The sequence below is a fragment of the Staurois parvus genome, unplaced genomic scaffold, assembly GCF_062004578.1.
Source record: "Staurois parvus isolate SC_StPar_1 unplaced genomic scaffold, SC_StPar_1.0 ptg000400l, whole genome shotgun sequence".
Lineage (NCBI taxonomy): Eukaryota > Metazoa > Chordata > Amphibia > Anura > Ranidae > Staurois > Staurois parvus.
The window spans coordinates 1,404,176-1,419,906 of NW_028318196.1; the positions used below are offsets into that span (position 1 = coordinate 1,404,176).

The following is a 15,731-nucleotide window of genomic DNA, read 5'->3' on the forward strand; positions in this document are numbered from 1 at the left end:
TGGTAGAGCGGATATAGTGAATGCGGGGTCCGGGGAGACCAGATATAGTGAATGCAGGGTCCAGGGAGACCAGATATAGTGAATGCGGGGTCCAGGGAGACCAGATATAGTGAATGCGGGGTCCGGGGAGACCAGATATAGTGAATGCGGGGTCCGGGGAGACCAGATATAGTGAATGCGGGGTCCGGGGAGACCAGATATAGTGAATGCGGGGTCCGGGGAGACCAGATATAGTGAATGCGGGGTCCGGGGAGACCAGATATAGTGAATGCGGGGTCCGGGGAGACCAGATATAGTGAATGCGGGGTCCGGGGAGACCAGATATAGTGAATGCGGGGTCCGGGGAGACCAGATATAGTGAATGCGGGGTCCGGGGAGACCAGATATAGTGAATGCGGGGTCCGGGGAGACCAGATATAGTGAATGCGGGGTCCGGGGAGACCAGATATAGTGAATGCGGGGTCCGGGGAGGCCAGATATAGTGAATGCAGGGTCCGGGGAGGCCAGATATAGTGAATGCGGGGTCCGGGGAGACCAGATATAGTGAATGCGGGGTCCTGGGAGACCAGATATAGTGAATGCGGGGTCCTGGGAGACCAGATATAGTGAATGCGGGGTCCTGGGAGACCAGATATAGTGAATGCGGGGTCCTGGGAGACCAGATATAGTGAATGCGGGGTCCTGGGAGACCAGATATAGTGAATGCGGGGTCCTGGGAGACCAGATATAGTGAATGCGGGGTCCTGGGAGACCAGATATAGTGAATGCGGGGTCCTGGAAGACCAGATATAGTGAATGCGGGGTCCTGGGAGACCAGATATAGTGAATGCGGGGTCCGGGGAGACCAGATATAGTGAATGCGGGGTCCGGGGAGACCAGATATAGTGAATGCAGGGTCCGGGGAGACCAGATATAGTGAATGCAGGGTCCGGGGAGACCAGATATAGTGAATGCAGGGTCCGGGGAGACCAGATATAGTGAATGCGGTGTCCGGGGAGACTAGATATAGTGAATGCAGGGTCCGGGGAGACCAGATATAGTGAATGCGGTGTCCGGGGAGACTAGATATAGTGAGTGCGGGGTCCGGGGAGACCAGATATGGTGAATGCGGGGTCCGGGGAGACCAGATATAGTGAATGCGGGGTCCGAGGAGACCAGATATAGTGAATGCAGGGTCCGAGGAGACCAGATATAGTGAATGCAGGGTCCGAGGAGACCAGATATAGTGAATGCAGGGTCCGAGGAGACCAGATATAGTGAATGCAGGGTCCGGGGAGAACAGATATAGTGAATGCAGGGTCCAGGGAGAACAGATATAGTGAATGCAGGGTCCGGGGAGAACAGATATAGTGAATGCGGGGTCCGGGGAGACCAGATATAGTGAATGCAGGGTCCGGGGAGACCAGATATAGTGAATGCAGGGTCCAGGGAGACCAGATATAGTGAATGCAGGGTCCTGGGAGACTAGATATAGTGAATGCAGGGTCCGGGGAGACTAGATATAGTGAATGCAGGGTCCGGGGAGAACAGATATAGTGAATGCAGGGTCCTGGGAGACCAGATATAGTGAATGCAGGGTCCGGGGAGACCAGATATAGTGAATGCAGGGTCCAGGGAGACCGGATATAGTGAATGCAGGGTCCGGGGAGACCAGATATAGTGAATGCAGGGTCCGGGGAGACCAGATATAGTGAATGCAGGGTCCGGGGAGACCAGATATAGTGAATGCAGGGTCCGGGGTTTATTAACACTTTAAAGCAGTAATAAACCCAAAGCCAAACATGTAATATATTGCAGCTTACCAATCAGATGTGGTGGGTGCATTAGTTTTTTTTTTTTTAGGATCTTTTCTCCTCAGCTTTCACCTGGTGATCTGGATGTTAACACCTCCTATATTTAGGAATTCCCCCACTCTGGATGAAGGAGCACAGGGGGCATCTTTGGACAGCAGCATTGTCAGTCTTGGGGGAGGGGAGGGTTACATGTACTAGCAGATTTAGATACATTAAACAAATTGAAGCCAAACTCCAGCTAACACTCGAATCTGCTGATAAACACCTTCATGTGTTGACACACAGGCTAACAGAGGGGCATTTAGAGGCAGAAAAAAAGCCATACGCTTGTAAAGTAGATGTTTTTGAGCTCCAGGGTCCATGAGGCCTAAAAGTCAGAACTGTTTGGTACATTTCTTATAGAATGGCCCCCGGGCTCTTCTGTAGTATTTCGCTGCAATATAAGTAGGGAAATCACTGCACACTGGAACTTCAGATGGTCATTTGTCTGTTGGCTCCACCTTTTCACATTTGATGAACCTTTCCTGAATATTGGACAGGGGTTACAAAACGGGGTGAATGCAAACTTGCTGCTAAGATGGAACTCTAGCCAAAATGGGTTTTTTTTCTACCTTTAGAGTGGGGATTAGAACCCCTGCCAGGCTTTAATGCTGTGTGTCCTGACTGAGATTACTGCTCACTTCCTGCAGCATCCAGACAAGGGGGGAGCAGGACCACCATTAAAAATCATGGGGCCCCATACAGCCTTCCTGACAGGTTCTTTCCTACAATGTCTCCCCATGCACCCCCAAACCCCTCCCATTGCAGCCCCTCTATCCTCATTTTAACACTCTGCCCTCCCTACATCTTCCACTACCCCACATTGTGAATTCCCTGAATCCCCCAGCATACCCACATTCTGAATCCCCCAGCATACCCACACTCTGAACCCCCTGAATCCCCCAGCATACCCACATTCTGAATCCCCCAGCATACCCACATTCTGAATCCCCCAGCATACCCACACTCTGAACCCCCTGAATACCCACATTGAACCCCCTGAATACCCACACTGAACCCCCTGAATACCCACATTCTAAATCCCCCAGCATACCCACACTTTGAATCCACTGAACCCCCCAGCACACCCAAACTCTGAACCCCCCAGCATACCCTCATTCTGAACCCCCAAATCCCCCAGCATACCCGCATTCTGAACCCCCCAAATCCCCCAGCATACCCTCATTCTGAACCCCCTGAATCCCCCAGCATACCCACATTCTAAACCCCCTGAATCCCCTAGCATACCCACACTGTGAATCCCCTGAATTCCCCAGCATACCACATTGTGAACCACCTAAACCCCCTAGCACCCAACGTTCCGATCCCCTTGTACCCCACATTCTGAACCCCCTGCATTCCCTAGTACCCCAGATTCTGAACCCCCTGCATTCCTAGTACCCAACATTCAGAACCCCCTGCATTCTCAATTACTCCATCTTCTGCACCCACTGCATACCACACATTCTGCACTCCGTTCAACCTTACTTTTACATCTCACTTTGCTCCCCCACATCCTCCAGTACCCCACATTTTGTCCCCCCCCCCCCCCCCCAACTACCCTATAATATATACCCCCTGGTTCCTCCATTACACCTCACTCTGCACTGCCTGAACCCTCCAAAACTCTATGTACCTCTTTTGTACCTCATTTTACACCAACTGCATCCCCTAGTACACCATGTTCTGCCCCCCTGTATCCCCCACCACCATACATTCTGCACCCTCCGCATCCCCCATTACTTCATATTCTACAGTCTATGCTACACTCCAAAAGCATTGACAGCAACTGCAGGTGAGCAAAGGGATGCCATTCTAAATGAATGACACCTCCATGACTTCCACAATTCTAAGTTAACTTGTGTTGCAGTCAAGATTTGAAGTGATATGACGAGACCTGCACCTGCAACTACACACATGTCCATTCAGAGTCCACATAAAGTTCACCCATTCCCCTAATCACAGGGTGCAAATTGCAACCAGTTTACCTGATTTAGAGTTGGACTAATGCTATCCTATCTACTGCATTTTGCTATTGGGCAATAAGGCCAACCATCATGGAGATGAGTCTGTAAAGCACTAGAAGGAAGGAAGTATATGGAAAGAAAATGAACAGAAGAGACATCCAAATCAAATCAATATTTGGTGTGACCACACTTTGGCTTCAAACCAGCATCAACTGTCCTAGGTACACACGGTGCTTGTCCACACAGTTTTTGAAGGAAATTGGCAGGTATGTTGTTCCAAACACCTTGGAGAACTAACCACAGATCTTCTGTTGATGTCGGCTGCCTCAAATACTTCTGTCTCTTCATGTAATCCTAGATAGACTCCATGATGTTGAGCTCAGGACTCCGTGGGGGCCAAACCATCACTTCCAGGACTCCTTGTTCTTCTTTACACTAAAGATAGTTCTTAACCACTTCCCATCCAGCCGTTGTATATAAATGGCCAGACGGTGGCAGTGCAAGGTCGGGTGGCCGTTTATAAACTGCCTCCCTGCCCCCTGCTTGTGTGCGCGCAGCACCGCGATCCGGTGCCCGCTGTATCCTCCGGACACAGTTGAACACCGATTGTCGTAGGGACCTCTCTGTGAGGTCCCGATCATGTGATCACTGATTGGCCAATCAGTGATCACATGTAGAGTAGTAAGCAAGATGTCACTTCTGACATCATTGCTTATTACGTGTGAAATCTGTGAATGATCACAGAGGTCACATGGTACAAGGCCATTCACAGCAGCCTTGTACCATGTGACAAGCTGTGACCAATCACAGCTCACACAGTATTTCTCAATGGCTGCAAGAATGCAGAGAGAGAGAAAGAGAAATGATTGCTTTTACAGCCTTTATGGGTGTAAAAGAAATCAGTGTAAAAAAAAAAATATATATATATATTCATCACCCCCCACAAGTAGTACAGTGTCACCATGGTAACACTGTATTGCTAGGGTGACAGTATGTTAAAAAAAAAAAAAAGTTTCAAAATTATAATTTGTGGTTATAAACTAATTTGTTTTTTTACTAAAAAGATAACGGAATAAATTTTGGCCTAGATTTATGAAGAAAGATTATTTATTTACAAAAATTTCTAAGAACCTTTTTTTCAAAATTTTTGGACTTTTTCATTTACATAGCAAAAAAAAAAAAAATCCCAGTAGTGAATACCACCAAAATAAATCTATATCTGTCTCAAAAAAATGCGAAACAATTCATATGGGTACAGTGTTGCATGACCGCGCAATTGTCATTCAAAGTGTGATAGCGCTGAAAGCTGAAAATTGGCCTGGGCAGGAAGGGGGTAAAAGTGTCCAGACTGGAAGTGGTTAATGACATTGGCTGTATGTTAAGGGTGGCAGTCTTGTTGAATAATAAATTCGAGGCCAATCACACACCTCCCTGATGGAATGGCATGATGGATAAGTATCTTCCTGTATTTCTCAGCACTGAGGACATCATTCATCCTGACAACAATATCCAACTTAATTTGCAAATATGCAGCCCCCAACTTGCCAGAAACCTCCAACTTGTTCACTGTTGCCAGAAGACGCTCAATATTGTACTGCTCTCCAGCCCTTTCCCAACACACTGCCACCTGCTACAGCCAAATATTTAACATTTTGACTCATCAGTCCAGAGCACCTGTTGCCATTTTTCTTCACCCCAGTTCTTATGTTCCATGCATAGTTGGGTTGCTTAGCCTTGTTTCCATGTCGAAGGAGTTGCTTTTTGGTTGCAGTTCTTCTATGAAGACCACTTCTGGTCAGACTTCTCCGGATAGTAGATGGGTGTACCTGGGTCCTACTTGTTTCCACCAGTTCTGTGTTGATGGCACTGCTGGACATCTTCTGATGTGGAAGGGTAGTAAGCATGATGTGTCTTTCATCTGCTTCATTACATTTCCTTGGCTGACCACTACAATGATGGTCCTCAACATTGTCCTTTCTTTGTGCTTCTTCAAAAGATCGTGATGAATTGAATTGAGCTGGTTTGAAGCCAAAGAGTAGTCACACCAAATATTGATTTGATTTAGATTTTCTTCCGCTCGCTCACTTTGCATTTTGTGAATTGATAACAATAAACTGTAAAAATCTATACTTTTGAAAACATTCTTATTTTACAGCTTTTCTTCACACCTTTTGCCCAGTAGTGTAGGTTACAAACAAGCAATACAGCTTGGTCAGCTCCCTGGTAGGACAATACGTATTGGGGCATAGATTCCAAGTGTCCTAAATCCTGCAGGACAGTTCTGAGATTTTGGGCATGGTCCCTCACTGTCCATGTTATGCAGCTTCCAGGACACGGAGCATTTGGCAGGGTGCTAGATGCTGGAACCCAATCTCTACATTTCACCACCCGATACTGAAATAAAGTTGGTACTGCCAGGCAGAGTGATCACATAAAATGAAAGTTATAGCCCAAGATCATTTGGCAGCCACTTACCACCAATACAGAGTAAAGGAGTGAAGGGAGGTCCTTATTGTATCCACTGACACCAACGATGGGTGTTAAAGTGGTAATAAACCAAAAATTTAATATATTGCAGCTTAGCAATCATTACATGTGGTGGCTGCATTCGTTTTCTTTTTTTTTAGGCTTTTTCTGTTTGTTTTCACCTGCTGATCTGGCCAGTAACACATGTCCTGTATTAGAGTGCCCCCATTCTGGATGAAAGAGCACAGGAGGCACCTTAGACAGTAGAATGGTCAGTCTGGGGGAAGGGGGGAGTGTTAGATGTACTAACAGACTTAGGTACACTAACAAATTGAAGCCAAACTCCAGCTAACACATGTAAAGTAGTTAGAGCAAGAGAGTTTTCCTTTTTGGATAAATGTTTTACATAAATAAAACCTGACCATTGTAAGCATCCCTGTTGAAAACTGATGCAGCCATGTAAGAATCGATAAGCTTTTGGGTGTAATACTGCTTTAATATTCCATCTAATGACTTCAATGTTGGGGGTTATAATTATAGCCATTAACACCAATGTTGGGGGTTATAATTATAGCCCCTGACAACCATGTTGGGGGTTATTGAATCCATTGACACCAGTGTTGTAGGTTAATATTCCATCCATTGACTCCAGTGTTGGTGGTTAATACTGCATCGACTAACACAGATACTAGGGGTTATTATTCCATCCACTGACACCAATGCTGGGGGTTATTATTTCATTCACTGACACCAATGCTGTGGGTTATTATTCCATCTATTAACACCAATGCTGGGGGTTATTATTCCATCCACTGACACCAATGCTGGGGGTTATTATTCCATCTACTAAACTCCAGTGCTGGGGGTTATTATTCCATCCACTGACACCAATGCTGGGGGTTATTTTTCCATCCACTGACACCAATGCTGGGGGTTATTGTTCCATCCACTGACACCAATGTTGGGGGTTATTGTTCCATCCACTGGCTCCAATGCTGAGGGTTATTGTTCCATCCACTGACACCAATGCTGGGGGTTATTGTTCCATCCACTGACACCAATGCTGGGGGTTATTTTTCCATCCACTGACACCAATGCTGGGGGTTATTGTTCCATCCACTGACACCAATGTTGGGGGTTATTGTTCCATCCACTGACACCAATGCTGGGGGTTATTGTTTCATCCACTGATTCCAATGCTGAGGGTTATTGTTCCATCCACTGGCTCCAATGCTGAGGGTTATTGTTCCATCCACTGACTCCAATGCTGAGGGTTATTGTTACAGCCACTGGCTCCAATGCTGAGGGTTATTGTTACAGCCACTGGCTCCAATGCTGGGGTTATTGTTACAGCCACTGGCTCCAATGCTGGGGTTATTGTTACAGCCACTGGCTCCAATGCTGGGGTTATTGTTACAGCCACTGGCTCCAATGCTGGGGTTATTGTTACAGCCACTGGCTCCAATGCTGGGGTTATTGTTACAGCCACTGGCTCCAATGCTGGGGTTATTGTTACAGCCATTGGCTCCAATGCTGGGGTTATTGTTACAGACATTGGCTCCAATGCTGGGGTTATTGTTACAGACATTGGCTCCAATGCTGGGGTTATTGTTACAGACATTGGCTCCAATGCTGGGGTTATTGTTACAGACATTGGCTCCAATGCTGGGGTTATCGTTACAGCTACTGACACCAATTCTGGGGGTTTTACTGCAACTACTGATGGCAATGCCTCTGTAACAATAACTACCAGCATGGGTAAAAGTGGCTACCCTTTAAAGGAAACCTTTCATGAAAGAAACATGAAGGCCATCACTGACAAATCATTAATAAAATACTAGCTGCCTGGCTGCAATGTCAACACTATATTCTGACTCTTCTGACGTCCAGAATACATGCTCCAGGACAGTAATCAAAGTATTGAAGCCAGAGAGTCAGCAGAAAAACAAGACTACTGACAATTTTTTTTTTATAAAAGTCTGCACTTGTAGGTCTCGTATTTCCTTTATGACAGGTTTACGTTAAGTGGATCATTGTAGCTTGTACTGATCTCTGCTGCTTTATCTGCTTAGTTCTATATATGCAGTATCTACAATCATCCACAAGATGGCAGCATGATACAGCCATTTCCCCCCCATTTGCACATTGCAGAATTATTGGCAGTTTTCCAACATAAGAAAACGTCTACATAAGTGATGATGTGAAGAATGCCTAATACCTAACAGGCTGGTTAAAGTACTCTGCAAAGTTTTGCTTTTTTTTTTTTTTTTTTTTTACTACTGCGCCTCACAGAAACAGCAATGGTTAAATGAAAAGGGTGCTAATGTTGTGCAATTCCCCTTCTACACCTCCCATCATTCACTTACCATTAGATTTGGATTATATGCAAAGTTCTTAATGCCCTTTATCATATAGTTTTCCATTGGCCATGCGGTCTTTTCAAAAAGGACTATAAGATACATATTTGTAAACATCATTCCAATGAAGATTAATGGCACTTTGTTCTACTGGCTCATCCAAATCCACCTTCACTGCACCACACTGCAGATGAAGATATCCACCCAAAATCCTCATTTCCATGACTGCACTTCACCCTCCACCACTAACTATTATAAGTAACAATGCTAGTGTTTGGAAAGTCATGACATCCAAGCATACAAATATTAGGAGTATTCATATGTAAATGTAAGAATATTAAACCTTTATTTTTTGAGCATGCCTTAGGCATGTTCTAACCCCCTCCCTTAGTTTCTAACAAGCGTGCAGACACTTACAAAAAAAAAAAAGGGGGGAGGAAAAAACATCAAAAAAAGGTATCTAAGCCACAAAACAAAAAACTAACATACTGCAGCTTACCAATCCTTAGATGTGGTGGCTGCATTAGGAATTTACGTTTGAATTTCGCACCATTAGTGAGCCACATCAAAGGCCGATTATCGAATGACCATCGAATTTGAGTGATTGGGCATGTTGGAAATTTTTTTAAAAACTAATGAATTTCGAATCAATGATGGGAGAATCGTGTGGGAAATATAAATGAAAAAGAAACCAGCATGAGCTGTGACCTGGAAAGAAAAGAAAATTCTTGGCCACGAAAATTAATTTCTGTAGCAACATGAGGTGAAATTGAAGGCTTGGTTGGCCCAATTTTGAAATCAATGGTGGCACCATCAGGTTATAAAATGCACGAATATTCGGATTTTTGAAAGAAAATTTGTTTGGAATTTGACCCGTGTATAGCCTGCATTGGTTTTCTTTTTTTGGACTTTTTTCCCTTTATTTTCAGATGGTCATACTCTTAAGCCGGCCACACATGGGTCAAATTCCAAAAAAAATTTATTTTGAAAATCTTTTCTAAGAATTTTCATTCGAATTTCGCACCATTAGTGGGTCACAGAAATGACTAATGAATTTTGAATCAATGATGGGAGAATCGTGCAAGAAATATTTAGCTGTGACCTGGAAAGAAAAGAAAATTCTTAGCCACGAAAATTCTTTTCTGTAGCAACACAAGGAGAAATTGAAGGCTTGATTGGTTGAATTTTGAAATCATTGGTGGCACCATCGGATTACAAAACGCACACAATTTCTGATTTTCTAAAGAAAATTTGATCGGAATTTGATCCATGTATGGCCTGCACTAGATTGGAAGCTCTAACGAGCAGGCCCTCTGTTTCCTTTTGTACCAAATTGTATTGTAACTGTAATGTCTACCTTCATTTTGTAAAGCGCTGAGCAAACTGTTGGTGCTATATAAATCCTGTATAATAATAATAATGATCTGGCCGGTAACTGTTTAACCACTAGCCTACAGGGCACTTATACCCCCTTCCTGCCCAGGCCAATTTCCAGCTTTCAGCGCTGTCGCACTTTGAGTGACAATTGCGTGGTCATGCAACACTGCTTTATTTTTTCTTAAACAAACCAAAAACCGCTAACAATTTTGAAAAAAAAATGTTTTTTTCTTAGTTTTTGTTGTAAAATTTTGTAAATAAGTGATTTTTCTCCTTCCCTGATGTGTGCTAATGAGGCTGCAGTGATTGACACTGATAGGCTGCACTGATGGACACTGATAGGTGGCACTGATGGGCATTGACAGGCATCACTGATGGGCACTGAAAGGCAGCACTGATGGGCGGCACTGATGCACACTGATAGGTGGCACTGACAGGCGGCACTGAAAGGCAGCTCAGGTGGGCACTGATAGGCACTATGTGGCACTGATGGGCACTGGTACGTGGCACTGTTCAGCACTGGCAGCTGGCACTGGTAGGTGGCACTTCTGGGGCCAGACTGATTATCAGTGCCCTGATGATCAGTGTACATGTCCCCTCTGTGGAATGCCGATCACCGGCTCTCCTCTCGAGCTGTCAGCGTGACAGCTTGTGAGGAGAGAAATGCCGATAATCGGCATTTACCGGTTTAAATGTGATCAGCTGTGATTGGACACAGCTGATCACATGACCGAGCCGACATCTTCGGCTCTTTCCGTAGATCGGTGATCCACTGTATCCGAGGGCATGCGCGGTGAGAACGGGAGAACGTCATATGACGTCCTCCCAGAACGAGAGAACCACCTTGCGCCCGTCATTGGACTATATGGTGGGCGGGAGATGGTTAAAAAGTGTTAGCTGAAGTTGAACTTTAATGTGTTAGTCACTTAAAGCAGTATTAAACACAAAAGCAAACATTTCCTGCAGCTTAACAATTCTTAGATGTGATGGCTGCATTAGTTTCCTCTTTTTTAGGCTTTCTTTCTTCTATTTTTATTTAGTGATTTCTTCCAACAAGTCTGATGTTTTTCAGAAGCTCAAACTTTCCAGCAGAATGTATCAGCTTTCATGGACGAGACAAACCATTTACCACTGACAGGGATAATTAAAATGATCAGCTATTCATGTAAAATGTTTCTTCCAAAAGGTAAGAAGTGTAGCCTCCATGCTAAATATGTGCCCAAATAAAAATAGTGCAACAAAAATAAATTAATAAATACTGCCCTATTTAAATGATGTACATAAAGTGATGAGGAAATGAGCTATGAGGAAAGATTAGAGGAACTGAATTTATTCTCTCTTGAGAAGAGGAGATTAAGGGGGGATATGATCTCCATGTATAATACATAAGGGGGATATGATCAACATATATAATACATAAGGGGGATATGATCACCATGTATAATACATAAGGGGGGGATATGATCTCCATGTATAATACATAAGGGGGAATATGATCTCCATGTATAATACATAAGGGGGGATATGATCTCCATGTATAATACATAAGGGGGATATGATCTCCATGTATAATACATAAGGGGGAATATGATCTCCATGTATAATACATAAGGGGGGATATGATCTCCATGTACAATACATAAGGGGGAATATGATCTCCATGTACAATACATAAGGGGGGATATGACCTCCATGTATAATACATAAGGGGGGATATGATCTCCATGTATATAATACATAAGGGGGGATATGATCTCCATGTATATAATACATAAGGGGGGATATGATCTCCATGTATAATACATAAGGGGTGATATGATCTCCATGTATAATACATAAGGGGGGATATGATCTCCATGTATAATACATAAGGGGGGGATATGATCTCCATGTATAATACATAAGGGGGGATATGATCTCCATGTATAATACATAAGGGGGGATATGATCTCCATGTATAATACATAAGGGGGGATATGATCTCCATGTATAATACATAAGGGGGGATATGATCTCCATGTATAATACATAAGGGGGGATATGATCTCCATGTATAAATACATAAGGGGGGATATGATCACCATGTATAATACATAAGGGGGGATATGATCACCATGTATAATACATAAGGGGGGATATGATCTCCATGTATAATACATAAGGGGGGATATGATCTCCATGTATAATACATAAGGGGGGATATGATCAACATGTATAAATACATCAGTGGTTCATATAGTGAACTCGGGAGTTATTCACCCTGAGGTCATCACAGAGGACAAGGGGGCATTCTTTACGTCTGGAGGAAAAGAAATTTAATCTCCAAACACGGAAAGGTTTCTTCACAGTAAGAGCTGTGAAAATGTGGAATAGACTCCCTCAAGAGTTGGTTCTGACCAGCTCAGAGGATTTCTTTAAAAAAGGCCTGGATTCTCTCTTAGATACACAGAATACACAAGGTTTGATCTACTTCAGTGCCAGGTTAAGTGTTTAAGTCAAGATCAGGGTCAAAGGTCAGGATTAAAAAAAAACAATTGGTATTAGTGTCATCGTGTTTTAGGTAAACAAAAAAACAAAATGCGCTCTATTGTTTCTGGGCTGTACTACGGGTACACACAACAAACAACATACACATATGTGGTATCGCTGTGATCGTCAAGAGCTAGAGAATTTATTTTGGGTTGTTCTTTGGTGGTAGGGTATGGTAGTAACAAGAAACACACAGCTAAATAAAAAAATACATTTATTTTTTTTTTACTATTTTGGCCAGTTTTCCTGTGATAATAGAAAAAAAAGTAAGGAGATATCCATTACCATTTACCACCAAAAGAAAGCCCAATTTGTCCTGAAAAAAACAAGGTATAATTCACCCGGATGTACAAAGTATTTGTGATATGTACGGTTTTACTAACACATGTCAATGTTGCAAATTGTGCTTAGGCATTAAGATTTGATTTACCCCTAGGCGTGAAGCCACTCACAAAGTGAATACAATAAAATCGCTCATCAGATGCATCCTATTGAATGGTGTCAGATATGGTCATCTAGTAGTAACTCTCACCACCACTGGTGAAAGCTAACTATGTCATATCCCCCGTCCCCCCCGTGGCATGCTGTGGTCACTTCCGTGCCTTGTAGCGATGTAAGGGTCAGCAGGAGGAACCACAGAAAACAAAAAGGAGACCAGGGATCTGACACAACTGAAAGCGTTGGACGCAGAAGATTGTTCTGGTGCAGGGGCGGACTGACCATTCGAGCACTCGGGCACTGCCAGAGGGCCGGGGGTCAGTAGGGGGCCCCAAGAGATGCCCCTGGTACCTTTCATTGGCTTTTTTGGGTGTTGGCGAGGACACAGGGGCCCCATGATCCCCTATTGCCCGGGGGGCCCCATGAGTTGTCAGTCCGCCCCTGTTCTGGTGCCAACATCTCCTGAATACAGCTGAGAATATCAGATGCGGTGAGCAGTAAAGAAAAGCAGCTTTTCTTGCACAGAGAAATGAATATGGTAAGGAAAAGATCCTAAAGGAAAAACTACAACAATTATATGGATGAAAAACTGGTGCATAGGAAAGCTGCCTAAAGAACACCAATACTGAATACTGAATTGATTTACCCTGCCGAAGGACTTGTCATTTAGTGCAGCCAGTCTTATGATCCTGGCACCTCTGCCAAACAGCAAAGCCAGATACCAACTTCCATTGCAGTTGCAACAAAACGGGATAAAGAACACGCCACTGGCATCCCAATCGGACACTCAGACAGCACAATGATGAGTCAACATTTTACTCATTCTGTTCCTCTTCACACCGCAGCTAGACTAGTTTCTTGTGCTACTAAGTACTAGGTAGTTATGCTAGTTGTAAGTAAAAAAAAAAATTATTCATTTGCATTATTGAAATAAACTGCCTTGATTTCAGCATGTGAACCCTCACCTTTTACAACAACCCATTCAGTTTAAAAAAGAAATGGGTAGAAAAGGTAGAACAAAAAAAAAAAATGTAAAAAAAATTATAGATATCTTGTTTCCTTTTTTCGGGTTTTTTGTTTTTTTTTTTAAACAAGTGATCACATTCCCTCTGTTCTCACCTGAATAAGAGATGGGGGAGGAGAAACATCAATACACTGAACCTCACAGTGAATGACTGTGCAAGAAGGGGGTTGTCAGCACAAGGCTGATCATTGGAATGCAGTAGGCCGAGTTCCCAGCACAGCTGACCATGCTGTGCTCTCATGCCTAGTGTGGTCAGTTTTTAATAGGGAAGCAGAGGGACTGGCAGAAACACAGTGATTTCACACAAAAGAAGCAATACAAAGAGAACAGGATACTTTTTCATACAAGTACATGCTACAGTAGGCATATATCAGAAATATGAAATGTTGGGTTTAAATAATTTTTACATTTGATTTAAGTTAGGTCCCATTTACAGCTTTGCATTTTCACGCACACATTGCAATGCGCTAAAACGCACTTCCAACATCCCCATAATAAGATAGAGTCTGTGCCCATCTCTGCACTACAGCACATTTTTTACTGTGTTTTAGCACATTGGGAGGTCAATAGCAATGCAGGTAATGGGTATTAATAAGTCTTGGTCAATGGCTGTTAACTCCATCCATTCCAAATTCTAAAGTGAACACACACTGATAATATACGTATCAATAACGTATGTCAATGCACAAAGATAAACCTTCTTAACACTACAACAAAAAAACAAAACGCACCTCTATGCACATATCTAAATGGGCCCTTAGGCTTACCTACAGATAAAGATTCCAAGAGCGTTCAGTACAGTAAAAGCAGAATTGGAGGTAATCAGGGAGTTGTGATGCTACAGAGAGTAGGACAAGGGTGTCTCCGCTAACAAAGAGCCATTGTCTGCCAGAAATGCCGCACTAGAAGGGGGAGAAAACCATAAAACCATATGCTCCACATCTGGATAGAGAAGGGTTATTTGGCAATCAAGATGTTAAGCTGCTATCAGAACAGATCATTGAGAGCCGTCTCTATCAGTGATCAGATCAGTAGAAGACAGTGGCAAAGGTCCAGACCCCAAATTGAACTGGGAGGACTTGGTTCCTTTCGACCCAGAGAGCGGGGATGTTCATGAGCTTCTGTCACCATTAACAAACTCATTTTAACTTGATCTTAATCTGACGACTTGCAATGGGAGATCAATTAGCATATTTTTTTTACTAAAACTGGTGCACACAGAATCTGGTGCAGCTGTGCATAGTAACCAATCAGCTTCCAGGTTTTATTGTCAAAACTGAACTGAACAAGCTGAAGTTAGAAGCCGATTTGTTACAATGCACAGCTACACTGGATTCTGTGCTCCAGTTTTAGTAACCCCCCCCCCCTCCCAATATGTTTGTTGTGTTCCCATTCCGACAGCATGCCTCTACATATATCTATCTTTTAGATGTTTTTCAGGAGAGGTGTCATGGCTGACTGCAAGGTTTTTTTTGAACCATGTTAGAGTGAGCCTGTCTCAGGTCTGTCCTCTGTAACATACAATGGAAGAAGCCTGTCCTAGGTCTGTCCTTGGTAACATACAATGCAAGAAACCTGTCCCAGGTCTGTCCCCTTTAAAATACAATACAAGAAGACTGTCGCAGGTATTTTCTCTTTAACATACAATGCAAGAAGCCTGTCCCAGATCTGTTCTCTTTACCATGCAATGTAAGAAGCCTGTCCCGGGTCTGTCCATTTTACCATACAATGGAAGAAGCCT

General features: G+C 43.5%; 1 protein-coding gene across 1 annotated transcript in view; it reads right to left on the reverse strand.

Moving 5' to 3' along the window:
- Positions 1–2,774, reverse strand: part of CDK14 (cyclin dependent kinase 14) — a 261,117-nt gene extending 258,343 nt beyond the window's left edge. The window contains exon 1 of the mRNA XM_089686476.1: positions 2,685–2,774. Coding sequence (XP_089542602.1) covers positions 2,685–2,774 — 90 coding nt within the window. The remainder of the gene's footprint in view (positions 1–2,684) is intronic.
- Between the last annotated feature and the right edge of the window lie 12,957 nt (positions 2,775–15,731).